The 27,342-nt window shown below is 45.9% G+C and overlaps 1 protein-coding gene across 2 annotated transcripts in view; it reads left to right on the plus strand.

Moving 5' to 3' along the window:
* The window catches only part of ZNF292 (zinc finger protein 292), a 474,880-nt gene that overhangs the window by 101,706 nt on the left and 345,832 nt on the right, over positions 1-27,342 (plus strand). For both annotated transcript variants that reach the window (XM_085611081.1, XM_085611082.1), the window contains exon 2: positions 14,101-14,255. In XM_085611081.1, coding sequence (XP_085467207.1) covers positions 14,101-14,255 — 155 coding nt within the window. The remainder of the gene's footprint in view (positions 1-14,100; positions 14,256-27,342) is intronic.

Raw genomic sequence — 27,342 nt, forward strand, 5'->3', positions numbered from 1 at the left:
TGCCCCACCCTGATTGCACAAGACAGAGCCCTGAGTGCCCTCTTACAATCCCCATTGTACCACTTGGCCGACTTATATTTTATTTTATTGGCACAATTGGGGTGTGGGCCTGATTTAAAAAGAATTGACCTCAGCTTCTTAACCATTACTATGTGCTGCACTGTTATCCCATCAACATTAACTCCAGTAACATCTAAATTTAACTGGGTAACAGCAGCAATTGTATCTACTAAAATTTGCCTCATCATAGAGCATCTTACCTCATCATTTACAATGTGGTCCCACTTTACTCTTCGACAATTATTGGTGACCAAAATAGAAGACGGAACACCAACTTTCTGAGTTTCTACTATCTCTTTAGCGAGCACTTCCAACTGTACTAAAAGGGGATCATGATCACTCTCAATCCTAACTCGTACCTCCATATCTATCAATTTGGACCACAATTCAACATTTAAAATAAAATAGTCTATCCTACTATGTTTTGTACCCATATTATATGTGGGCATACCCTGGGTGTCTGACTTAGACCTACCATTGGCTGCCCGGAGCCCATATTCCATTGTAAGTGTCTTTAGCTGTATTGCGGCTGCTGACCAGATTGTAACGGGTTCTAATGACAAAGTCGGGATACCCCAAACTAAGTCCTCATCACACGTGAGATTCCCATCTTTAAAACCAAGGGGTTCGTAGGTGCAGTTTAAGTCTCCAGCAATAATAATGTTCCTAGGATAATGTAGAGACTGCAGGAAGATATCGAGAGCAACCACTGTTGAAGAAATTCTTCCGCCCACCTGGCCTCTGGCATAGACATTTACTAGGATACACTTGAAACCAGATCCTAAAGATATGGATAGAGCCAGAATATCCAGATCTTCTATTTCAAACTCCTTTACTGAAATATCAGCCCGTATTAAGAGCCCTCCCATAGATCTGCCCTTATTTCTAGGTGCTGGAATAGCTAATTTCCCAAAGGACAAGTAGCCTGGCCTAAAGTACATTTCCCTAGCCCAGGTTTCTTGAAAGATTACTACATCAGCCTCTTCTATAAAGGATGACCAATCCTCTGAGGCAACTTTGGAACTTAGACCCGCTATATTCCACAAGAATATTTTAAGTGGATTAGGCTCAGATAAACTAGTTAACCTGGGCTACCAATTCTCTCAACAGCCGAAGAAACGCTGGAGTTGACATAATCAACGGCTGTATTCTCGGTAGGTTAACCCAGGATAATGGTCGACGGCTTTAACTTCACAGCTCCAAACCCCTCCTGAGAAAGTCAGTCACAGTCTTCAAGCCCTGATAGTGGTGCAAACCGGTGTGAGAAGTTGGCCTGATATGTAGTGCTCACTATTCTAGTGATCACTGTGTATCATTCCAAACGACCCTTATTGATGATTGGTTGTAAGTCAACCTTTTAGACCAGCTATCCTAGTAGCGTGGATACGAGCAGTCTTTAGGCTAAACTCTAGAGGGCGTGTTAAGCCAGCTGTTTACCATCACATATACCCCTTGAACACCAAGTGAAAGGACACCACACAAGTTGTTATGAAAATAAAAGGATATTTATTTATAACAAGACTACCCTGGCTCTTTATGAGTCAGGGAGCTAAGCACACTACAAAACTCTTAGGAAAATACTTCAGTTGCACAATTTACACAAATGCCCGAGGGGCACGAGAAACCATCTACACTAACAGTGAAATGCGAATGGTTAGAGTCTGGAGGTACTGATTCCGGAGTGATCCGATCAGTGGGACTAAACGAAAAAGGAACTGGACACTTGTAGAGCGAACCTGCGATGGAGCACCGAGATGCTCGAATTACCTAGCCCGGAGGCTGCGGCTGCGTGAAGTTCGGCAAGATGTCGGGAGTCCTCGTGTAGTCTCAGGAGCCTGAAAGAAGAAGTTGCTGGCAGGCGACCAGTGACGATGTTCGGAGCGATCCAAGCCTGGATCGGTGATGAAGGAAACCTGAAAGCAGAGGGGACTCAGTTCTCAACCGCTAGCCAGCGATCGTGTGGGTACCAGGAGGGTACCGGCTGAAGTTACCTCGACCAGGTGAGTGGGTGACGTCGGACTCGGCTGTTCCTCGGACCAGGAGGCGCGGCGGCGACCAGGATGGAGGGCGAGCTGTCCCACGAAGGTGTCTGCTGTCGATGATGCTGGGCCCAGGCAGGGGCAGCGGATCTTGGCAGTGGCAACCCAAGCGGGGGAGTCAAGATGGCGTCGGGAGTGGACCAGGAGGGTCCGTGGTACTCCTCTGTTGAAGGGGAGCAAGAGCCAGTCTGGAGCAACCAGACTAGTGATGAAACAATCGTGGTGCGTCGTGAAGAGGGCCACAAGCCGGTCGGCAAGTGGTCGAACAACGCGGTGAACAACAAGGAGCGAAAGGGCCCCCACGCAGATCTCGGGGATGCTGGGGAGGCAGACTTCGATGCTGGAGCTGCTCAGGGTTAGGGCTTCTCAAACCCTAGGTGCACTCACTCGAGGGTCCCTCGGTGGGCGTGCTAGATAAGCGTCGTGCAGGTTCTGAAGATAGCCGGTCCCGCAGGTCTCGTCACACCTACGACTCTCAGCTGGGCTGATGAGGTAGGTAAAAGGTCAGAGATGGCAGGGTACTCGGGTCTCGTCGAGCTGGGCAGTCTTGATCCGTAGGAGAGACTTACAGCAAACCGCAAGCGCTTAGATGGTGCCTGCTGGTGCAGGGTGGCTACTCCTTAGCCACAAGGGAGAGTCTTCAGAAATAGTCAAGAGTTCCTTTCGTGGAAAGTAGTTCGTGATTCGGAGTTATCCGATTATCTGATTATCCAATTTGGGAAGGGGACTCGCTCCTACCTTTATTCTAAGAAAAGGGGCTGGCCCGTGACTAGGTTCTACCTATGGGTGGAGCCAGGAGGGGGGTGGTTACACCCCTATCCTTTGTCCGGCTTCGCGCCAGCTCAGGGGCTGGTGTGCCCCCGAAACTGGTTTGAGCCGGGCTATGCACAGTGAGCACCGGGGTGCCACTGGCAATCACCTTCCTTTCAGCCCTGCCTACCTGGGATACACAAACCCTGTCTGGGACGGTGCTAACACCGCCCTCGACAGGAAACCCTTTGTCCAAGCTCCCCTTGCTGGAAGGTCCCCCAGCAGCAGGAGGTCAGACTTGTGTCTGGTGGCAGCATCCATTTTGTGATGCTGAGGCTTGAGTCAACTTTAACCGGGGTTCAAGGTTACTTCCATGTCGTGTCCCTCTAAAAGGGGGGAATGCTAACCCCGTCACCAGGACTGGCGAGGGGTTCGTATTCCCATTCGTATGACACCTTACTCGACATGTATAGGTGATGCGATGCCAAAGTTAGCAAATAACCGCAAGGATTATAATGCATTAAAAGTAGTTGGCCCGCGTCACCATGGAACGGCTATTAGGACTTGGTTCCGCAAGCCGTCGACGGGCTCAGCTCGCGCCAGAGCACCGTCCCACATGATTCCCTGCACTCTGCCTTCAGGATTGATAAGGCCTGCTATAGGAGTGACTGATAGGAATCCATGTGTCCATTTTAGGGTTTTAGGTGTAGGAATACTACACCTACAGCAACGGGTGATTACACCACGTGGCCCCAGCTGTCGTGCAGCCAGTTGTGTCAGATTTGGGCGGCCATTCCAGGGGTGGCATAATACATGCTTCAGCCCCTGGTAGGCCCTGGGTACACCGATGCCCTGGATACCTGTGGTATGCTGAGACAGGGACTGACAAGGTGGCCCAGTTCCAATTAGTGGATGCACCTAATGTACATGTGTGTTAATTTCGAGAGAGAACAGCTAGGCTGTGGGTCTGATTGGCAGGCCCACAGCCGGAGAAAGTCGTAAACCAATGAAGCAAAAGCAAAAAAATCTGGGTGATCATAGGATTGCAGACCCTACTCTCCTACAACCGGTTTGTGGTTAGAACCCCGAGTTAAGTAATCTAAGATCATACTAGCTACTCCGGGGTTATTAAAATTAGCCATAACACAGTCTCCACTTGTTAGACGGCGACCTCAGAGGAGCCTGGAAGGGGTCCGGACTACCCTGAGACCCACCCTCAAAGTATCGTAGCCGGGCACTGGCGGGAGACTCCCCAGGGGGAGGAATCTCGTATCTAGGATCGTACTTCTGGCACCACACGACACAGAGTGACCACACCGGGTATTCTGAGAAAACAATCTTTATCAAGTAGGTTATCACTGCAAATATGTACAAGGTGAGCACGGGCTCAAGAGTCTCGGAAGGGGTAGGGGGTAGCGGGACAGTCTCTGGTAAAGGTTCAAGCAGGGACGTATCCGGCGCACAGCTCACAATCCTCGAGCCGGGGGATACGATGTTGTAGTCGGGGTCCGGCGGGGCCGTGAGAGTCGGTTGAAGCCGCGAGTCACTCAGCAGGGCTCAGGTACAAGTTCGGAGGTCTTACGATCTTCAGGGAGCCGCGAGTCACTCAGCAGGGCTCGGGTACAAGTTCGGAGGTCTTACGATCTTCAGGGAGCCGCGAGTCACTCAGCAGGGCTCAGGTACAAGTTCGGAGGTCTTACGATCTTCAGGGAGCCGCGAGTCACTCAGCAGGGCTCAGGTACAAGTTGGGAGGTCTTACGATCTTCAGGGAGCCGCGAGTCACTCAGCAGGGCTCAGGTACAAGTTCGGAGGTCTTACGATCTTCAGGGAGCCGCGAGTCACTCAGCAGGGCTCAGGTGGGTCCAAGTTCCAGGAGCCGCGACCACGTCGGCAGGCTCTCGTTGTTCCAGCGTCGAATCTGCCGGACAGACCCAGAGCACCCCTTGTTATAGGTCGACCCCTCTTTGATGTCCGGAGTCTGTGCAGGCAGGGGTCTTGTCACCTGGGGGTCGCTTGTCGGGACTTCCTGCTATAGTCTTTTGATCCTTTCAGGGCCGGGTCGGGAGGAGTCCCAGACACCCAGCAGGCATGGAGCCAGCCCTCAGGGAGGCCGGAGGGCCGATCGAAACCCATCGTCCCGGGGGAGTTCAGAGGTGCGATAGAAACTGCTCCTCCCTCTCTCATCCCCTGGAAGCGTGATGTCCTCCAGCCAGAGTGGCGCCTCTAGGCCCGGGTCGCGCTGGGGCCGGGCGGCCATCTTGGTGCATGAAGTGGGCACGCGGGCCCGGGGTGGCCGAAAGGAGAGAGGCCAGGGACGGGGATGTCCGGGTCGGTGCGTGTGTCCTGGTGGGGAGGTTCGGCTGGGCCGGGTGCTTGGGCTGTAGGTACCAGGTTTCGGTGGTGCGGGGGCACGGAGGGCCATTCTACGAGGCCGGGTCCAACACCACTCTGTTTTCGCTGTCGGGCCCAGCCAAGAACACCGCCTCACCATTATGAGATACTCACTAATGTCCCACTCCCTGCTTACTCTTTTTTGCATTTGAGTATTAAGCCAATGCATCACCTTCAGCATTAACTGGTCAGTCGTTTGTTTGTCCCTCCTGCACTGGGGGCACTTGTCTGAGTATTACCACCAGCGGGGCTGCTACCGGGGGTAAATCAAGGGCTCCCAGCACAGGACCACGGCCAAACCTTGCTTGGCCCAAACTTTTAGACATACTTGCTTGAGCAATATTCCCCCTTATCCGTGATTGCCTACCGACTTGATCTCGTATTGACCTTCTTGGACAGTCGTCCACAATTTTGGGAGGAGAGCAAGGGATAAACAACGCTGATTCCCCTGACGAGTTTGCAAGTTCCATACCCTCACCTTGTACACAATTAACCAAAGGACTGAAATTCGGTCCCTCTAATAGGTTGCTCGTTAGTGGGGAAACAGTAAAAGGAGAAGGTGCAAGGGGGCTAGGGGAGACGATTCCACTAGGAATACTATTGATTGGAACAAGGGGTAACTCGGGGGTAGTTTGAAGACCTACTGACTTTGCAGACCCAAGTGCTGTCTTAACCTTAACACAATGATCGCAAAATAAGAGTTTCTGCTCGATCTTTACCAGTTTATCCAAAATAGGATTCAACGAAAGAGTTAGCATTTCCCTTATTTTTGTTAAGAAATACTCCTCATTGGCACTTGGCAGATTAACACCCAACGTTAGGGGTTCGGGAATATTGGTAGTCACATAAGAGCTATCAACTTGCGGGGGAGAGAGGGAAAGCATAGTTGATCCGTCTACAGTTTTAGCAGACCTAGGAATTTTGGCTGCTTTTCCTAAATGTTGTTTCCCCCCGCGTTTCCTTTTAACAACAGGGTCCTTACGGGAACTTGGTGGCACTGGCTTTTTTGGGACGTTGTCCTCGAAGACAATGTTTGGGCAGAGGATACATCGGAATTCCTAGATGGTAATGTACATACATTTGAACAGGGAACAACCGCGACATCCACTGCTTCAGGTCGAGGAGAGTTCAATGAGACAGGTAGACTGACCCCCAAGGGTTGGTGAGCAACTCCTGAATTAAAAATGGGTGGTCTATCAGGAGTTCTGGCAGTCGTCAGAGGACCCAAGGAAGATCTTCTGTTACCTTGGGGATCCAGGGACATCCGCCGCTCAGTTAAAGTTATTTCCCGCTCTAATAAGGAAGCTGCCCTTACTATAAAGTTGTCCAAAGTTCCCGCAACGCTCCCTCCCGCAAAACATTTGGTGGTTCTACCATACCGCAGATTCATAATGAAGGAGGAAGCGATTACCCAAGGCTAGGTACACAATGCGGAATGAAGAGCGTATTTGCAGTTGTAGACGTCCCACTAATCTAGCAACCCTGGGTCATCCGTTGTGTAAGGGACCCTCTAGGTGAATACCAAAATGCAAGGGGTGGCCCAGCCCAGCCCCTACCAGTCTCTAATGGGCTCGCCCTTGGCCCGGGCTTCGCCCGCGCGCGTCCCGCGCAGCGGGAGCGGCGAGGAGTCTTCTAGCCCTTACTCCAGCTCAAGTGCAGCTAATTACCAGCCCCGCAAAGCCTCCTGGGCTACGAAGTCCACGGCAACGGTGACAACAGGTAGGGCAGAGCAGGGATACAGCGAAGCGGCTCCCGCGCAGCGGGAGCGGCGAGGAGTCTTATAGCCCTTACTCCAGCTCAGTGCAGCCAATTACCAGCCCCGCAAAGCCTCCTGGGCTATGAAGTCCACAGCGACGGTGACCACAGGTAGGGCAGAGCAGGGATACAGCGAGGGAGTCAAAGCGGGAGTCCAGCGTCTTGAAACCCGCCTTCATTTCCAGCAGCAGTGAAGCGACTGAGGCACCCGATGGCTCAGGATGTGCCGTAGCCAGCTCCTTCTCCGCCATGGCAAGATTGTGAGAGGGTGCACCTTCAGCAGCTTTTTCGAAAGGCAGAGTTCTTTGCCAGGGATCCTTGCATCCCATTACGTGAGTGGAGGGTGAAGGAAGGAGGGGGGACGGGCAGAAATGCAGGACGCACTAACAGCGGACCAGGGATCCATGTTGTGTAAGCCCCGGTTCCTCCAGGCCCGTAAGAGTAGCAGGCTGGCGCAAACGCGCTTTTATGACAAAGTCCACACCCCGTTGGCCAGGGCAACCAAGATAGCGAAGCCTCTTATATTAAGGCATGAACGTGTGTTGCGGCAAACTTGTGGTCTCCTGTACCGGTGGGGGGGGTGTATGCACAGAGCACCTCTGCACAACTTGCAGCACTGGCAGTGCAACCTGCGGTATCTGAATGTCATGTGTGTGCCTGCAGCCTGTTACAGAGGGACTGAAGGGGCAGCAACCATCATGCAGCATCAGCAAGGGCCCCAGAGCGCTTCAGGGAGAATCATCCAGCAGGCGGAGCCCTTGTTGTTCCCAGGTGAAGCCAGGCGCGCACTCGCCACCTCCCCACACACAGCCGCCACAGCGCCAGACCAGCGCCCAGCCCCAGTGGTGAAGGACCGAGGGCCCTGTCCCCTCGCGCACTCCGCACAGAGCGTAGTAGGAGCGGGGCGGAGCAGCCGACCCAGCGGCCGCAGCGGGGGAGGGGGGGGGGGAGCACGCAGGCACAGCCCGACTCACCCAGCTCAAATGTGCATCATGCCGGCGGGGTCCTTCACCGGACGGCGGGCGCTGGGCCGAATCCACCGGCAAAGGCCGCACTGGCACAGGTCACTCCTCCTTCAACACAGTGCTTCCTCACACAGGACGAGAGCCGGCGCCCGGGAAGCAAGTCATCCCACGCCGCAGCTCCTCCTCCGCCAGGTACGACGCTGCAAATGCTAATTACCAGGCTGCCTCATGTGGGAATCGCAAATGAGGCCAGCCGATCGCCGTAGCTTCACTCACTGGCAGCCATCTTCCCCACCGGCTCGGCCACGCCCCCATGGATATGCCCTTTGATGGAACCTGCCTTTATGGGGGTAAGGCAGACTCGGCCCTGGTCAGGTTCAAGGACTCTCCAGCTACGGCCAGATCCTTGTCCCTCTCCTCTTCTCCTGTGGCCAGTCTTCCTTTCGTGGCAACAATGTGTTTCCAGCCGTATCAGCCCTATCCTAGCCACCGTCCGCACAGATTGCCCAAGCCGTACCAGGACGTGGACGCGGTGCATTCCGAGCTTGGAATGGCGGCCAGAAGTAGTCAACCACACTGCCCCCAGCAGCCGCAGCCTTCAAGCACTCCTAGACTAATTCTGCAGGACCGCACTGCTCCAGTTGGTGGGAGAATTTGTCTTCATCTCCCCCACTGGAGATCCATAACATCGGACAAGTGGGTCTTGCAGATAGTCCAGGAGGGCTATTCTTTATCTTTTCTTTCTTTTCTCCCCCCTATTCTGCCAAATCAGGATAGGCTGACGGAGGATCATTTAAAGTTCCTCCAAGAGGAAAATACAGCTCTCCTGGACAAGGGATCTATAGAAAGGATGCCGGTTTCAGAAGTAGGCAGTGGCTGTTGTTCCCGCTAGTTTCTGGTTCCGAAGAACAGTCTATCTCTTCCTCAAAAAGGAGAACAAAATCCTTACTCTGGCTTAGGTCTTGTCTGCCCTAGACCTGGAAGACTGGATGGTAGTGTTGGACCTGCAGGATGTGTATTTTCACATTCCCATCCTGCCGTGACGTTACCTGCGGTTCAAGGTAGGCCACGAGCACTTTCAGTTTACGGTACTCCCCTTTGGCCTTAACAGTGCCCCTTGGGTGTCCACCAAGGTGATGGCAGTGGTTGCAGCTCATCTGATCAGGTTAGGGATTTCAGTCTTCCCCCTAACTTGATTACTGGCTGTTGAAGGCGTCCTTGCCCCAGGCAGTAGTCTTCCAACTTCAGACTATGGCGAACCTTCTGCATTTACTCGGATTCTCTATAAACGTGCCGAAGTCACACATGACTCCTTCTGAGACGCTCCCTTTCATCTGAACTGTTCTGGACCCTGTGCAGTGTCAGGCTTATCCTCCCGAGCAGTGAGTCCAGGATATTCAGGCTTCGATTCCGATATTTCAACCTTTATACTGGAGTTGGGTGAGACTGACTCTGAGGCTGTTGGGCCTTATGGCCTCCTGCATCCTGTTGGTAAGACGCAAGATGGCGTATGCGGACTCTGCAGTGGGACTTGAAGTTCCAGTTGGCACAGCATCTGGGAAATCTCAGACGTGGTTCAGATCTTGGAAGGAACTGCAAAAGATCTGCAGTGGTGGTTAACGGACTGCGATTGGGTCAACTGCAGACCTCTCCCTTCCCCAACCAGATCTGTCGTGACAGATGTTACTTCTGGGATGAGGAAGCCGTCTGGGAGAGGTGGAGATCAGGGGACACTGGTCTTCGGCGGAGGCGGGGCTCCACATAAATTTATTAGGTGCTACGAGCGATTATGTTGGTAATTAAAGCATTTCTTCCTTCTGTCAAGGAGAAGTTAATATAAGTGTTCACAGACCACACCACCACCATGTGATGCTGCCACAAGCAGGGTGGTATGGGGTCGTAGACCCTTTGTCGGGAGGCTCTTCATCTCTGGACATGGCCGGAACAGCAGGTTATAAGCCTGTTGCTTGAACACCTAGCAGGTTCTCTGACCGCCAGGGTGGACAAACTCAGCCGTCCATGCCTAGCGGATCACAAGTTGAATCTCCAGTCAGAGGTGGCGCAAGGTGTCTTTCAGCAGTTGGGAGACCCTTGGTTAGAAATGTTCGCCTCAGAAAAGAACGCGCAGTGTCAGCGGTACTGCACGCTGGAGTTTCCAAGGTTGCTATCACTCAAACGCCCTTCATCGCCTGTGGAGCACAGGCCTGTTGTACGCCTTTCCGCCCATACCATCCTACCCAGGATTCAAGAACAAGAGTAGGAGTGACTGAGCCCAAGCCATTCTTTTGGCTCCAGACTGGACGAGGAGAGTCTGGTATCCAGAGCTTCTGAAAATTAGTATCGATCCCCTGATCAGGCTTCCCCTTCGGGAGGATCTTCTGTTGCAGCAGCAGGGGAGGATTCTCTACCAAAATCTGTCCACAGTTGATAGCTTTTGTCCTGCCTCCCGAAGTCTGTAACATTATTCTGGGAGCCAGGCAACCCTCCACTAAGCTATTGGCTTAAATTTGTATTCTACTGTACAGAAAGGTCCATTGACTCTTTCTGCTTCCCTTTCTACTGTCTTACTCATTCTAACCCTTGCCCAGCAGGGCTCTGCTTTGGGAACTCCTAAGGCTTACCTTTCTGGTCTGTCTGCTCTGTCTGCTTTTGTGCGTTTGCCAGACCAGCCATCTCTTCAAGTCTCTAATTGTAAATGGATTTCTAAAAGGGCTGGCTCACTTATTTCCACCCACGCCCTTTGTTATGCCACAGTGGGACCATAATTTGGCCCTTACCTATCTAATGTGTGCTCCTTTTGAGCCTTCACACAATTTTCTCCGCTGGCTGTTGACCATCAAAATAGCCTTCTTGGTGGCGATTACATCTGCCCGGAGGGTGTGTGAGTTGCAGGTTTTATCGTGCTCTCCTCCTTATCTTGTGTCCTTTCCGGACAAGATGGTGCTTTCCACCTGGGCATCCTTTTTGTCAAAGGTTACATCTGGGTCAGTCCACCGTTTGACAAAACAGCCCACCTTTTTTGCTCCCCGCATCCCTCTAAGGAAGAGGAGCGTCTCCACTAACTGGACCCAAAAAGAGCGTTGCCGTTCTACCTTGACTGCACTAAAGAGTTCCGGGTGGGTGACCAACTCTTTGTGGGGTACGTGAGAGCAAAGAAGGAAAGGGCAGTGCAGAAAAGGACCATCTCTCGCTGGGTCGTTCTCTGCATCAAAATCTGTTATGGTTTGGCAAAGAAGCAGCCCCGTGGGATTATGGGCACATTCCACCAGGGGAAAGGCTGCAACTATGGCCTTGACTCGGGGTGTTCAAGTCCAAGACATCTGTCGGGCAGCGAGGTGAGCTGTCTTGCACATGTTCGCACAGTATTACTGCCTTGATGGTCAGGTACACGGGGACGGGCATTTTTCCCGTTCAGTCCTGCAAAACTTCTTAGTTTAGGATGTGAGTCAACAACCCACCACTGTGATGGTATGGCTCGGGCACCTAATTCAAAGTCTGCAGCTAGAAGTGTCTCTCAGATGAAAAAGTTACTTACCTTCGGTAATGCATTATCTGGTAGAGATTCTATCTATCTGCAGATTCCTTACAGCCCCACCCATACCTCCCTGCTTTGCAGACAGATCTAGTAGAACTAGCTATTGTCGCCACGCTTCCCCCCCCCCCCTTCAGATGGATGCATTCGCCTGTGGATGCCTCACCTTATTGAAGTTACCCTTGCACCAACATTCCATGGAAACCTTTTCTTTCTTAGCTCTCCCACGTCGACGAGGACGTCCCAATCGCACAGCTCTGCTTGCGGCTCCGTATGTTGTCATCGGAGCCATAAGGAGACCTCGTTGGCATTCAAAAAATGAAAAGAACTGACGTCCATCGGGGTGGCGTCTATATAGGCACCCCGATGTCATAACCGATGCAGACGATGTCACACGAAGCTGAATGGAACCACCCGATGTCGCATGCAAGGGTTATTGCTCAGCAAACGTTTACGGATCCAGCCTGGCGACTGGCAAATTCAAAGGTAAGGTATCTGCAACTAGATAGTCTCTGCCAGATAATGCGTTACTGACGTCAAGTAACTTGTACTTTACTGAAGAAAATCCTACAGATCCTTAGGCAGTGCGGACTGGCTGCTTGCTTTCCCCTAATTTCATTTGCTGTGCACCAAACGCTGTGTGGCACCTTCTGCTGAACCAGGTGAGGATTGTGGAATGCTGTTGTCCTTAGAATGTTAATGTTTTACCGTTCCAAGATAGCAAACAGGTTGGTTCTAAACCGTGTGCCGTTCTGGAACTTCAAAACAACGATACACTGTGCAACACCCCTGCATGATGTACAACCACTGCTGTGTTTATTTTCGTTATTGCAAGCACTAATCTGCCATGTTTATTCTTTTTCTACTAGTATTTTTTTAAATTCCTCTTGCATATGTTTGTGTGTGGTAATATCAGAGGGTGAATGCAGAAACGAGTCAGATGATGGATGGATGGAGGAGTGCAAATTTGAGTGACACTGCATACATGTTGGCTTGACTGCCTAATGCCGTTAATGACCCAAAAAGGTACTTTTAATTCATGAGCCAGACCTTTTGGCATTGCCAATACGTGGTTTACTTGCCTTATGTACCTATTCTCTGCTCTTCTTTTCCATTCTTTGTCCATTTAATTAGTTTTCCTCATAAAATATGAATATTTGGTTTTTACTGTGCATGATTTCTTCCTTAGCAGTGAAGAAGAAATTCTGAAACAAAGTACGTCCTGGCTTGTGTTTTTTTTATTTTAAAAAGTATCTTCCTTGTATACCTCTAACAAGCTGGTTTTGACTTCTTTACTTTTTTTCTGTTGAGATCTTGCTCTTTATTTCTTTAGAACTAGTTTTTTGTGGACCATTGACAGCATATGCTTTTAGATTTGTTGACATGTCACACAGGCGACAGTAATTTTTCAAAATGCTACATAAATGAAGCACACCATTATGCTGGTAAGTGAATTTCAGAAGAGTAGAATCATATGCAGTCTTTAGTTGTGTGGTGTTAGATGTGATGCACTAGCTCACTTGTGACAAAACCACATTAAAACCTTCGAGAAAAAAAACCACCCAACTGAAACGCTTGTCCTTTTTATTTTTCAAACTTGGAACCATTTGTTAAGGAATGGAATGGTTGGAGGCATACTTAAAATATGTTCTCTCCTATACATAAATTTTACTGAAACAATATTTTTTTTCTTGCCCCATTTTCTCCTATTGTAGAAACCCTTTAGCGTGCCTTGTTAGAAATTAAGCCGATTACTTCAAGAAAATTAAGTTTTTATCCTTCAGGGGATTCTCCCCCAGTTCATAGCCTTACAATAATTTCTGGCCGCTGATCACACCCAGTTAAGTTTGTTTGTAGGGTGGAGAAGTTCAAGAGGGTCAGAGGATGTTGAATACTGCATTTCTTTTAAGTGGACTTGGCGCTTCAGTAGATGGCTTCTTATTGCATCACTCTCGGATACTGTGACCAGATTATTGTTGCCAATAGTAGGAATGTTTGGTAATCCTTATTGAGAACTCATGAATTCAAATGGTGAGGCGTTATAGGGGTCAACATTGAGATGTATATCTGTATCTATCATGGACCATAGTCTGTTTGCAATGTGCTCAGTGCTTATTATGGGGCACAGAAGCATGTCATGCCCTGTATTGCCACAAAGCACAGGGTTATGGCCAGTGGCTACGAAACCCTGTATAACTGCTCATGTGTCACAGGGAATGGTTAAGAGGTTGACATAACATGGTATCTGTATTGTGCATGGAGGCATTGGGCTACAGATTATCTTGTAATCTATTTAAACCTAGACATAGTTGTGCACCATTACTTGTCATGAAATAAGCATTTCAACAAATATGCTTAAATGACTAAGTTCATAAGTGCCTTACATTTTCTTTTTCTGCAATTTTGAATGGACTAGCATCTCGCCTTGCCCAGATATCACCAAACGAAGGCAGAACTCTGAGATCAAGAGCTACATTTTCTTGAAATATTTTGTCACTTATCTATGTTTGCAAGTGGAAGGTGCTTGAAAGTGAGCACTCTTACTATACAATTGAGAAGTGTACTCAAAATTCTCGTTTATTCATCTATATATTCTTAATGTAAACAGACACTCCTGGAGTTTGCAGAGAAGTGGAAGACATCTGAAGATCATTTGCCTCTGCTGGAAGTTTACACTGATGCAATTGAAAGTTACTCAAAGGCACGGCCGTACCTTACCTCAGAGTGTGAAAATGTACCAGTTGTACTTCAACGGTTGGCACTGTAAGTATTTTATTGCCTAAAATCTACTGGTTCGAATTGTCTTCATATTGTTGGTAACCAGTGCATATGTTAAATCAGCTGGGTAAATTATTTTGGGTATGCCATTTGTAATAGATTTTTTATTAAACTGTATGAGATGCACGTTTTTTGTTTGGTGTAGGTTGGAGCCCCCCACCCCCTTTCTTATGGTATGTGACTGATGTAACTCATGGCATCTACCCAGCAAAATTTGATAGCATTCCAAACAAATTGTGCAATATGTCTTAATCCTCATGCTCTTAAAGTACCAGATTTTTTACTACTTCACAATTTTTTGTGTTTAGTTTAAAATGCAAATCAAGATATTGTTTGAGACTAGATTGTAAATGTTCCAAATAGAGGCCAAATACGGACTGTGATGTGAAACGCTGAGAAGAGACTGCACAACAGATTTTCAGAATTCTATGAAGGGCATTTGTTAGAACTCTGTCAAAATAAGTGACCGCAAACCAGTTAATGTTTTCTGAGAGTTGACTGTCATGAAAAATAGTGAAAATGTCTTATTGGTTATTGCACACCACTAAATATTTCCCAGGTGGTTTTCTTACTAAAACTTTTTTTTTCTTCATCATTGGATCATCATATAATATTGCAAACCATATAATTTCTACACCCCTGTAAAAGATTCTGCAACCTTAATTGCTGAAATATCAATCACCTATTGACAGTGACAAAACAAGTAAAACCTATTTTGAGAACCAATGTCCCGTCTTGCCAAAGAAATTGAAACCCCAACTATAAACATTTTAAATAAACCCCACATTTGCACACTAGTTAAACGTCTGGAAAGTGAAGGAAATAAGACACACTAAGCATTATTCAGCACCAAGCACATAAAACATGGGTACCTCACACTGCCAACTGATGAAGGATAGCTTATTAGACATAGGATAGAAAACTTTCCAGGCAGTTTCCAAACATGGTTCAGGGTGGCCCTTAATGCGGCTCCTCACCGAGACCATCTTTTCCACTTAAGATGGTCTCCTGGTAGCCTTGAGCTGAATGAAGCAAAATGTTTTGCTGTCCATCCTAACCTTCAGCCTAGAAGCGCACCAGAAGGAGGTCTCACAAAACAAGACTTATAGCATTTTTTACCTTGTCAGTGGTTAAGAACAACTCTATTTTGGAAATAGTTGGGCTTGCTGTAAAAAATAAAAATAAATAACAGATCTCAAATTTTTCAGAGCCCTTTAATGATCGTTTCTCTGTGTCTAGCACTGCTCAGTTTCACCAGTTGCATACTGGAACATAGTCCCTGTCAATGAAAGACTCTGTCAGAATTCTCCACCACCTCTCTGGAAAAAGTAATTAATTACCAGCATAGTATCGTGCAGGATAGCCTGTCATTTGGATTAGAGCATTCTTTTGCTATGAAAGTGGAACCTGAACCTTCCTTAAGCTCTACATCTAACCATGTTCTCCAGCTGTTTTAGCTTGGACTGCATTCAGGAGATCAGTGTAATGACAGTGTTCAAACTGATGTTACCTTTCATCCTTATCATTTACTGCCTTACTTCCAAAACAAGTAACCTGAAGTCTAAAGCGCCAAAGCAACCTTTGTTCTGGAGCGTGCAAGATTTAAGTTCCTTCAAGTCTCTTTCACGGAGGCCACTTTTTCTTCATTCAGTCGGTTTGGCTCTATAAGCTCTCGCAACATGATCATCATGTTGTCTCCCAGGTAATTAGAGCCTACAAAAACTGCAGCCCTCTCTGACATCAGTCCGGTAGGACCACTGGAAGGGTGTTGTGATGAAAATTCATCTCATTTTTCTTTTATGACTCTGTGCTTTTTGTCGCGAGGCCTCATCGTCCTGACATCTGTGCATGTTCCTAAACTGCACAACTCATGCTTTTTGAACAGAGGGTGAAAAGAAAACTGCCTCTGGTCCATTGAGCATCTCCTCACTGAATCTCTGCTAGTCCTTACCTTGTGGGGGAGACCAGTACCACATGATATCCATCCACAGAGGGAGTCCATAGCATACCTCTGTGGGTAGCTCCAAGGAAATCCCTGGGGGCTTTTCCTTACATGAGCACACCAGTTTTCTTCCCCACCTGTTGACTGTACCTGTGCCGCAAACTGTCATTCATACATAGCTGCCATAACTGCCTCATGGTTTTATCAGGCCAGTCTGGCATTCACTCTCTGCCCCCAGGTGCTGATCCAGAAGAAAGTCTACAGAACGGTCAAGTGCATGGAGCACTCCAACAGCAGGTCCCCACACGTTCTGTGAGATGATTGATCTTAGGGAAGGAAGCTTTGCTGGAATGCCTAGACACAGCTGCCGTATTTGTTCCCAGCCAACTCTGTCCCCTTTGAAACACATTTTTCAAATGAGAAATTTCTCTTAATAATGAATATTTAACTCCTTTTGTAAAAAGAACTTTTTTTTCTCTTTAGATGGAAGTTACAAAATAATTTGTAACCGGGTTCAAACAGTCTTTTAAAAATCTCCTTCAGAAATAAAAAAAATGGAGGTAATACAGTTAGAAAGGCAGCAGCCTTTTTATACAGAATTTGTGCCCTGGCTGATGTGTGCAGCAGGTTACCCTCAATGCCTAGACTGCTGTGCTTCCTCCACAGAGTAAAACAATGTTCCCTTTCGAAGTTGTGTTTTAACTTTTACGCATGCCTTTAATTGTAATACTGTTGTGTAGTTCCTATAAACCTATATAGGATCTGTGTGATTAGACAACATAGACTGTAGAATTGGTGTCCAGACTGATTCCAGACACCCCCACCGGGTATGTTAGCCTGTATACCAGCTAGCTCACAGTGCCACTGTAAAACTCCTCTTACCAAGGAGAGAATAGTTCTTGGCAACTATCGAACATGACAACTCCGTCCCATCAGGGATCATGGAAACAGTACAGTACGTTTTGCTCAGTCATTCGGCTTACTTTGTCTCACAGTGATACACAGAATAAACAGTGTGGACGTTTTTAATAAGTATTGATTGAACCAGCGTCATTCTAGTGTAATGTAGGTGTGCTGAAACAACCATAGGACAGAAACGGATATAAATGATTATAAGCACTAACAGCGTAAAAGGAAGGTAGATTTCTACCATTGTGCTAAAACAATGAATACAAGCAGGTATAAAAATACATGACCGTAACAATGCGTACTCCTACGATGCAACCCTAACTAGATGTACCCAAGTGTTCCTAGCATGTGTATATAGGTGTAGAACCAAGAATCCCTCTAGGATAAAGTCAACCCCATTACCTGAAGTGAGACTGTGGGACCCCGTCTTGGTCTCGGGGTGGTCACCCTGTGAGGGATGTCAGATCACCTGCGAGCTGGAGTGTCTGCGTGCAGGAACCCCAACGTCTTGCGTCATTGTGTCAGCATGGAAGTCCTTTTTCTCCTCTCCGGTGTTTATAAACTCAGTGGTACCCTCCGGGGATCTACCTTGCTGTGTCATGTCGGACTTAGGATGATGGAAGGAATGATCCTTATACATAGATATTATGCAGGAGATGGTAGTCCTGCTGAGAGTCTAGGAATCCTCATGCACAATGAATGATGCTAGTTTTTCGGAGAGAACCCCATGTTACTGTAATTAGTCAAAAGGTTAGTACTAAGAACCGTCATACAGTGCAATGTTACGGGAAATATAGGTGAAAGGTCTGGTTACAACCTAAGCCTATATTGGGCACCTGTATGAAACCTAACACCCACTCCTCATCGGACTGGACAACATACTAAAAAGGTCTGAAAGGTACTTCTAAAATATGCAAACTAAAAGTTGTAGCATAAGCCATAGAGATCCATTAAAATATGTTTGTATATGTGTCCGAACAACTGAGTGCCTGAAAGCCATGCTGTTCAGTAAGAAAGAAAAAAGGTTGATTTTTATTTTAAGATTTCAAACTTGATTGTTATGAAAAAGAGGCCAAATTTTTCCCAGCACACGATGAGCCAAATGTTTGTGTCGTGGCTGGGAGACTCAACATCACTGTTGCCTGCCATTGCAACACCTCACAGATCAGGTCAATAAAGCACAGATCTTCTGTATTAACCACAGCCGATGCTGGGGAAGCCTGTATGACTGTTTGTATAGGAGCCGGTATCTGTTCAAACAGGAGCTGAAGCATCCTGTGGTGGCTCTAAGAATGCATACATGGGCCGTTATCAGGTCCAGTAAAGCGTTCTGGGAGATAGTTTCCATTCACGAGTAAGCAAAAGACAGTCACTAGGCTGATCCATAATAGAAGAAACAATATTTCAGTTATTATCCAGGGTTGTAGCCAAGGTGATATTAGGTAGGTCTTTTTCAGAGAAATGTAGAAGTCATGAAGTTGTTGTTTACGGGAAACTTGAGCTGGCGTTGTTTCAGGTTCACTCGGATCAAGAGAAAAAGTATTGAAATCGATAAAGTAGCCAGATTCAGTGGGATCTATCTTGGGTAGCTCAGCAGGTTTAGCTCAACTAGCAGACTCTTGTCTCAATACGTCTCTTGTAGAGGCGTATTGATGTAGATATCGGTGGTAGTCCAAATTGATACTTGTCTTTCATTTGTGTTTTGGTGCTCTGTTTCAGGAACGAGTTCCATTTCATTGTTGGAATGTCCATTGCTTTGTATTGGTGACTCTTCAAATGTTATGAGTCTTTCTGTCTGAACTTCCTGTATGGTAGAGAGAGGAGAGTGTCGGCTACCCAGGAGCCCATGAGGCCTAATCAGTATCGCCACATAGTGTGGTTTGATCAGTTCAATGGAGGCAAACCTTTTCTTTTTTGCCGGCAAGAGGCGGAAGAAGTACTGTTCTTGGTCCTTCGACAGCCAGGACAGGTACAGGCTTTCTGTATGATGGTCCAAATTCTTTCTTGTCCACAATCTTTTCTCTGACAAGATCCCTGACTTTTGGGATCCAGGCAGGTCTTGCAGTGACTGATTTTACTTCCCCAATGGCGGTGCGTTTTACTTGCACGTTGCTTTGTGGTGCCCAGCATTCATTGAGACCCTGTAAAACATCCAAACTTTTATTGATGTCACATGGGTTTTCATCCACCACTGTGCTTTCATAATTGAGATCAGGTACCCTCCTTCTCGTTCCAAATAGGACTTCGTCAGGAGTGAACCCTCCTAGGGAACTTCTCGGTATATTGTTAAGAGCCCCCTGGAACCCATACAAGTGATTGACCCAACTACCACTCGAACCTAATACCCTTGCTGTTAAAGATTGCTTTAAGTCTCAGCTTTTCTTCTCTACATAACCGAATTTCCCTCGGGATGGTACGGAGAGGAGTAATGCAACGCAACACCCAAACTTTCCATGGCCTCCTTGTAAGCCCTAGAGCTACACGCGGGGCTGCGGTCAGAATGTAATGTGCCAACTGCGTATGTCCCTATAAAGACTCGCACATCTTTTAGAACAGTTTGAGCGTCAACCAAGTGCTGAGGCCAAATCCACAGGAATTCACGGACAAGATGTACTTGTAGATTTGTAATCTACATCTGTTGTACTGAGAGAATTAGCCCGTTGTATCCATCTTGGATGTACAGCTTTAGCATTTGGAATGCTTGCCTTTGTCACAGCCTCTAAGGCCGGTGACTAAGTCACGACAATTATTCATTTCCCCTGAGCCAGTGCTTTCTCTCACTACAGCTGTCTGTACTGCTGTCAGAATGTCTTCTGTAGAAGCAAAACGTGTTTCTGCATTTCTGTATGTGTGATTTATATGCTATAGGTACTGTTTCACCTTCATTGAAGGTTTGGTAAGTATACTCCGATTGACCACTATAACACTGATCACCAAATTTGTGGTGTTTATACGTGTGTAGGTTTTTTGAAGCTATCATGTCTGCTTGTATGGGACGAAGGACATCTGTGTGTTCCTGTGTCCAATGCCTAGTTGAAAAATCATGTCTTATTAGGTTGTAGAAAGGTTTTACCTTTTTTGCGTAATCCAAAATATATGTTCTGCCAAAATGTAAGAATAACAATATGTATTGTAAATTCTTCAAAGATTTAAGAGGTTGGAGCAGCGCACACGTTTCTAAAAAGTTAGCCACCAGGCTTTTCCCTTCACTTCAAAGTTCATATCCCAAAAATAGCATTTTGAGGTGGGCTAGTTTTGATTTTTTTAAAGTTGAATTTGTAGCCTTCAGATGCGATCCCCAAAATGATGTTGCTCACCCTGATCAAGTGATCCTTTAAATCCTCATCCGTCCAATAAACGTCATCTACATAGGACAATGCCTCTTCATCCAAATTCTGAAGTAACTCTGTTACCCTAGCAGAGAAAATCCCAGGGCTATTCTTATACCCTTTGGGGGTAGTCGACAAAATTGACACTGGGAACCGAGCGCTGAGAATGCTGTCAAATACCTGCTGTCAGGCGCTATATTTTGGCAGAAAAATCCATTTGAGATAGCTAGTGGGTTGTATTTTTTCCGCACAATGTTATACATTAATGCAGCACTGTGTGCATTCTATACTGCAAATGTTTTAGTGCATGTGTTCAGATGTCTGTAGTCTAAAACTAGATGGAATGTATTATCTTGTTTAATCACGGGGAACAAAGGATTATTTATTGAAGAGGTGCAATTTCCAATTACACCCTGGTATTCGAGTTGATCTAAGCTCTCCCTAACCTATTTTTTTGCTTCTTGTTTTATTGGGTACTGTCTCTGTAGAGTTGGAGTAGTTTTTACTGGGATTTCATGAGGTGACTCAGCATCCCACCCAACATGGTTGCGATATAATGCTGGAGCAAGTGCTACTGCCTACTCCTGCGCGCATGTATGTTTTAAGTATATTGGAATGAGGTCCGAAAAAGCTGGTTAAATAACAGTTCCTCCCTTTGGGCAACCCATAACAATTTCAGGTGGCCAATCTTTTTCAGCCAAAAGGATGTCATATCCATGAGTCCGGTTCTCCCAAAAGAGACCTTTAATTTTTCTGGTTTTGTCCCCCTCCATTTGGAGTGTTATTTCTTGTAACTTATGCTTGACACTTACCCTTGTATCATGTGTCTTCACAGTGAAATGTACATTCAACTTTGCTGTCACCAGAAATTCCATCCGGTTCTGGCGAGCTATTGTTACTTCTGCTGCGCTGTCTAGCATCGTCTGAGCCGATTTAGAAGTTGAGTCTTAAGAATTCTAGGATTGTCTAACTTTAGGACCTTCTACTTTCTTCTTTTTAAATTGAGGTTTTGATTTTGGTTTCTCTTCTTCTTTGGAAGTATAGTCTGAAGCATGTTGCGTGTCTCTGGACTTAGTACGTTCCTTTTGTCTGTGTTCTGGCCGTCCTTCCCTCTGAGTTCTTGATGGACCCTGAAAGGAACAAGAGGAACGTGTGTATCAGTATCCTGATACCTGTCAGGTTTTTTAATTTTATCAGGATTCCTAAGGTTATACCTCCTTTCGGAGGGCTCCTGTTGAGGAGACTCACCCGTGGATTGTGATCTATTCTCTCTATTTTCTTTATTATCCCATTTCTTCTTGGAAGAATCAGGTGCTTGCTTAATGTTCTCTTTATCAGGCCGACCCATGAGTTGAGGTTTTGTTGCTCTAGCTCCCAAACTAGCTCGACCTAATTCAGCATAGGTGTATTTGATAATTTTAGGCAATTCACGTTCCTGCTGTAAAGGAGTGAAATCCCTCAGGCTTTGGTGTATTGTCGCTGCTGATGCCTCCCCTTGTATGTTTGCAAAAATAATAGCTGATGCCTGGGCAACATTTCCTTAGTTTCATCCCTAGGTTCAGAGCAGGTTCTGTTCCATACTCATTGTGTATTTGTCTTAATACATCTGGTATTACTGCTATTTAAGGGATACTATGAGTTCCGGTATATTTGGCAGTGAAAACTGTACCCCAAGAGGTACAATCCTCTATCTGGGAAGCTATCCCTATTGGCAAGCAGATTGTTAGCATTCTGTGTTTTTCTTCAGGGCTTGTGTGTGGAAATACTGCCTCCAACTGTTATTTTTTGAGCTATCCAGAATGTTATTTGCTCACTTCTAGCGGGGAATTTACCCATAACTGTGTAGCGTTTGTGGATTTATTTTATTTGTAGATCCCTGATTTTGACCTGCTGGTGTAGCCCCTGCTGGCTGAAGTATGAGCGTTCTCATCACGAACTGTTAGGGTTCTGTCAAGTTTTATTATTTCTCTATAAAGTGGACGTAAGTCTGCTACTGACATTGTGCCAATGTCTGGATGCGGTGTGTAAGCTGCTAGGACTGGCCAAGTTGCTCCATCTCTTCCGAGCAGACAGTCTCACTTTTTCTTTTGTGTGTGGTAGGGTGCCTTTAAACCAGTTTGTGCACCTACGGACAGTATTCATCTGGTGTTTCATCTTTAGTATAAGAATGAAATGTAATTGTGCATCCATCTGCTTGTGGGAATGTAACCCAGTAATAGAATACCTCTGTTCTATATGATTTATGTGCCTCAAACATGAATGTTACTGTCCCACCACTAGCTGTGACTCCATAGTCTGCTAGTTTTAAAGTAAGGGCAGTTCTGACATTTTCTGAAATGTTTATTTCATCTTCTTCCTCCCTTGCTGCAGCCACACGTTGTGCTGGCGCGGAGGTGTCTTCGTCAGCCATTATTTTGAAGAAGGAAAAAGTTTCAGGGAAACTTGAGATAAGGTTTTATGCATGATGGGAACTATTTGTCCTTCAAGCTTGATAAACCGACAGCCAATACATAGGATATGCCTACTCAGCTGTGGCGGATAGTTCCTTTCTCACTCCAGACATCTCAGGAAAAATGTGAGTAGGAGTCTCTAAGAATAGCATGACTGAACTACGCAGATTTGACCGTTAAGTACCAAACCAACTTTGGCTGCGCCATGTCGTGTAGTTCCTATAAACCCATATAGGATCTGAGTGCTTAGACAACATAGACTCTGGGATTGGTGTCCATACTGATTCCAGACATCCCCACGGGTATATTCGCCTGTATATCAGCTAGCTCACAGTGCCACTGTAAAACTTCTCTTACCAAGGAGAGAATAGTTCTTGGCAGCTATCGTACATGGCAACTCTGTCCCATCAGGGACCGTGGAAACCGTGCAATACTTTTCGCTCAGTCACTCATGCTCACTTTGTCTCACAGAGATACACAGAATAAACAGTGGGGACGTTTTTTAGTAAGTATTTATTGAACCAGCGTCATTCTAGTGTAATGTAGGTGTGCTGAAACAGCCATAAGACAGAAAAAGATATAAATGATTATAAGCACTAACCGCGTAAAAGGATGGTAGATTTCCACCATCGTGTTAAAACAATGAATACAGGCAGGTATAAAAATTCATGACTAACAGTACATACTCCTACGTACCCTAACTAGATGTACTTAAGTGTACCTAGCATGCATGTAGGTGTAGAGCCAAGACTCCCTCTAGGATAAAGACAACCCCATTACATGTGAGAGACTGTGGGAACACTGTGAAGGATGTCCGACCACTGCGAGCTGGAGTGTCTGCAAGTAGGAACCTCAACAAATTGCGTCTGTGTGTCAGCATGGAAGTCCTTTTTCTCCTCTCCCATGCTGCAGCAAAGATATGGTGTTTATATACTCAAATTGGTACCCTCAGGGGATCCACCTTGCTGTGTCATGTTGGATGTAGGATGACGGAAGAAATGACCCTTCTACATAGTTATTATGCAGGAGTGGTAGTCCTGCTGAGTTTCCAAGAATCCTCGTGCATAATGAATGAGGGTAGTATTTCGGAGAAAACCCCATGTTACCATAACAAGGCAAAGGGTCAGTACTAAGAACCGTTTTGCAGTGTAATGTCAGGGGAAATATATGTGAAAGGTCTGGTTTCTACCTGAGCCTATATCGGACACCTGTATGAAACCTAACAATACAGCTACAAACCTATTGTGGAAGAAAGATGTGTTTAGCATCCTTTTCTCCTCATTAGTGTCGAAAGTTGTCTTTTCATCTGTTGCTTTACAGATGTGCTGCTTAAGTTTTTAGAACATTTTGAAAAGGTTAGTAATGTGTGTGTATATAATCTGGGCTTTACATGCTGCAGTCTGTAATATCTGACAGGAAATGTTAGATGTTGAAGAGACAGTCTTTCCGCCTGAGAATTGAGCTGGGCCACTTGGATAGAAAAGTTCCCTTTATTTAAGATACGAGCCGCGCTACCATTGGTTGGTTGCCACTGTAGATTGTGCTGTGATTGGTTGTGCTTTGCCACAGCCGCGCTGGGATTGGTTAATTGTTTTGTTAATTTCTTGTGATTTTTGTGATTATTTGGAGTGAGAATAGTGGGTTCTGCATTGGAAAAAGCAGAAAGCTCATTATGCATCTTTCATGAAGGTGAGAGTATTCCTCCTGAAAGTTCTTACTTTGAAATTGTTACAAGTGTGTTTCTCTATATATATATATATATATATTACCTACTGGCGGTCGCCAGTAGGTAGATATAGTTAGGACCCTGTTTCCATAGGAAATCCGCAACATTCTATTTGAAATAACTTTGGCGCCGGTCGTCGAATCCTCGCGAAATTTTCAAAATAGGTGGGGCGCTACGCTCCGCTCCTACCCTGAAAGTCTCGGGGGGATTCGTCAAGCAGGGGCCGAGAAAAAAGGGGGGTCCCAAAACGCGTTTTCCCCATGCATTTTTCCATAGGACCTTTAGACACAGCTACAGCCCGAACGGCTGAACAGAATTACTTGAAATTTGGCAGAGAGGTAGCCATAAGGTCAAGGAAGTGCCTTTTGCAGGTCTGGTGTAAATCTGTTCAGTATTTCCTGAGAAAATAGCATTTAAAAGCATATATATATGTGGGCGGAGCCTAACCACACATCTCATCCTGAGATCTGATTGGCTGTCAGCACTTCATCCAAGAAGTGTTGGCAGCCATCTTGGGACCAATATACATGATAGCACCTCATTAAAAAGCATTGCAGTTAATAGAAGGTTTTAAGACTTTAGTTACATTATAAATCATTTGTTGATGGTACCATACTCATTTTAGGAATTGTGGTATGTTCTAAGGTGATTTCACCATGTGAAAAAGCCTTCTGCTGGGATATCATGATTGAGAGAAAAATATTTTCTCATGCTTTTACCACAGAGGTTTGGAAGGTGATCTATAGGCTAAACTGAGAGCTTATTTTCTGTAAATTAACATTATCTTTCTCAGTCATGTGAGAATGAAGTCTGACATTCTCAGTAAAACATGTACATCCAACAAGGGCAGAAACTGTCAGTTGATTCCTTTGTGTTCTACTGCAGCTTTCCAGAGTGTTCCAAAGAACTACTAGAGCGCTAACCGTCCTACTTATGATAAATGTATGGCACACCTGAAGCCATCTTGCTTGGATTAAAGTGGTAACTCTTAAAACATTTAATTTAAAAAGGAACAAAATGAGGGGGTTCATTTTTCCATAAAAAGTATGATTAGTGCTGCAGAAAGAAAAATTAGGGCACGTTTTGAGTGACTTCTCAAATCCTCTTCTATTTCATTAAAAAATTCTGACATGCAGACTGAAACATGCACTTTCAATACCAGCAGCAGTTTTCCCTGGTGAGCAGTAGCTTTACTACAGTGATCTAATGAGCAAAAAGAGTGCTAACATTCTGAATTTATGGCAAATGTGTGACACATCTGAATGCCTTCTTGATGGAATCAAAGTAAAAAACTGAAAGTATTTCCTACTGAGGAGACTGCAGTAAATGAGGAAATTAGGAAACTTCATAACAAATAAGTCTCCCAAGATGGCCACCAGAGACAAAAGAGCCCAAATGTAGCCCAAATATCACCCAGATGTAGCCCAAGTATAGCCCAATGACAGAATGTCCCAGAATGTTCTTAAAAACAACTAGAGCGCTTACTGTCTTCATTATGACAAAAGTATGGCACACCTGAAGCCAGCTTGATTGGAATAAACTGGTAACACTTAAAACATTTAATTTAAAAAGGAACACAATGAGGAGGTTCATTTTGCCATAGAAATTATGATTAATGCTGAAGAAAGAAAATGAGGGCACATTTTGAGTGACTTCTCAAATCCTCTTCTATTTCATTAAAAAATTCTGACATGCAGACTGAAACATGCACTTTTAATACCAGGAGCAGACTTCCATGGTGCAGTAGTTTTACTACAGTGATCTAATGAGCAACTAGAGTGCTAACATTCAGAATTTATGGCAAATGTGTGACATATCTGAATACCTTCATGATGGAATCAAAGTAAAAAACTGAAAGCATTTCCTACTGAGGAGACTGCAGTACATGAGGAAATTAGGAAACTTCATAACAAATAAATCTCCCAAGATGGCCACCGGAGACAAAAGAGCCCAAATGTAGCCCAAAATCACCCAGATGTAGCCCAAATATAGCCCAATGACAGAAGTGTGCAAAACACTTATTATTTTGTGTTTTTGCAGTGTTATATAGTGCAGACTTGTCAGGTATTGGAGTGCTTTACATGAGCATTGGTTACATCACACAAGAACAAATTCATTTTGGTTGTAGACATGGGGAGACTAAGTGATTTGACCAGAATCACAGAATGTCGAGCTGAAGCAGAAACTTCAACCTGGTTCCCCAGTTGCAAAGTCTGCAGTTCTGGAAGTAACACCACATCCTCTCCCCTAAGTGCAACATTTAATCAAGTGGTCAACTGGATAAAAAAACATAAAGATAACAAATAATTTAAAAGTGCTTTGTCGCTATTTGAAAACTCAGAAAATATGTCCTTATTTTAGCCTTTTAGAGCACTAACCATAATTTTGATGCCAATAAGACCCTCTCATATATGTAATTTCTAAAGGAAATGCTCTAGGTATTACAGTTTTGATTACATCAAGATGATGTCAGGCGTTCCACACTTTTGTAATAAATATAGAATGTTAGCAATCTAGTTGTTCATTAGGATACTGTTGAGAGGCAGAGGCCAGGGGCACGGACTCTGAAAATTGAAGGCAGGTAGGAGGGTGCAAAGGCAACAATTTAACCACACTGAGCAGGCAGGAAGGGCCGTGGAAGCACAACAGACTATGGAGGGCAGTGGAAAGGGGGGCAGGGGCAACAAACCAACAATACAGGACTTGCAAGAGAGGC

Source organism: Triturus cristatus, chromosome 6 (assembly GCF_964204655.1).
Source record: "Triturus cristatus chromosome 6, aTriCri1.1, whole genome shotgun sequence".
Classification (NCBI taxonomy): domain Eukaryota; kingdom Metazoa; phylum Chordata; class Amphibia; order Caudata; family Salamandridae; genus Triturus; species Triturus cristatus.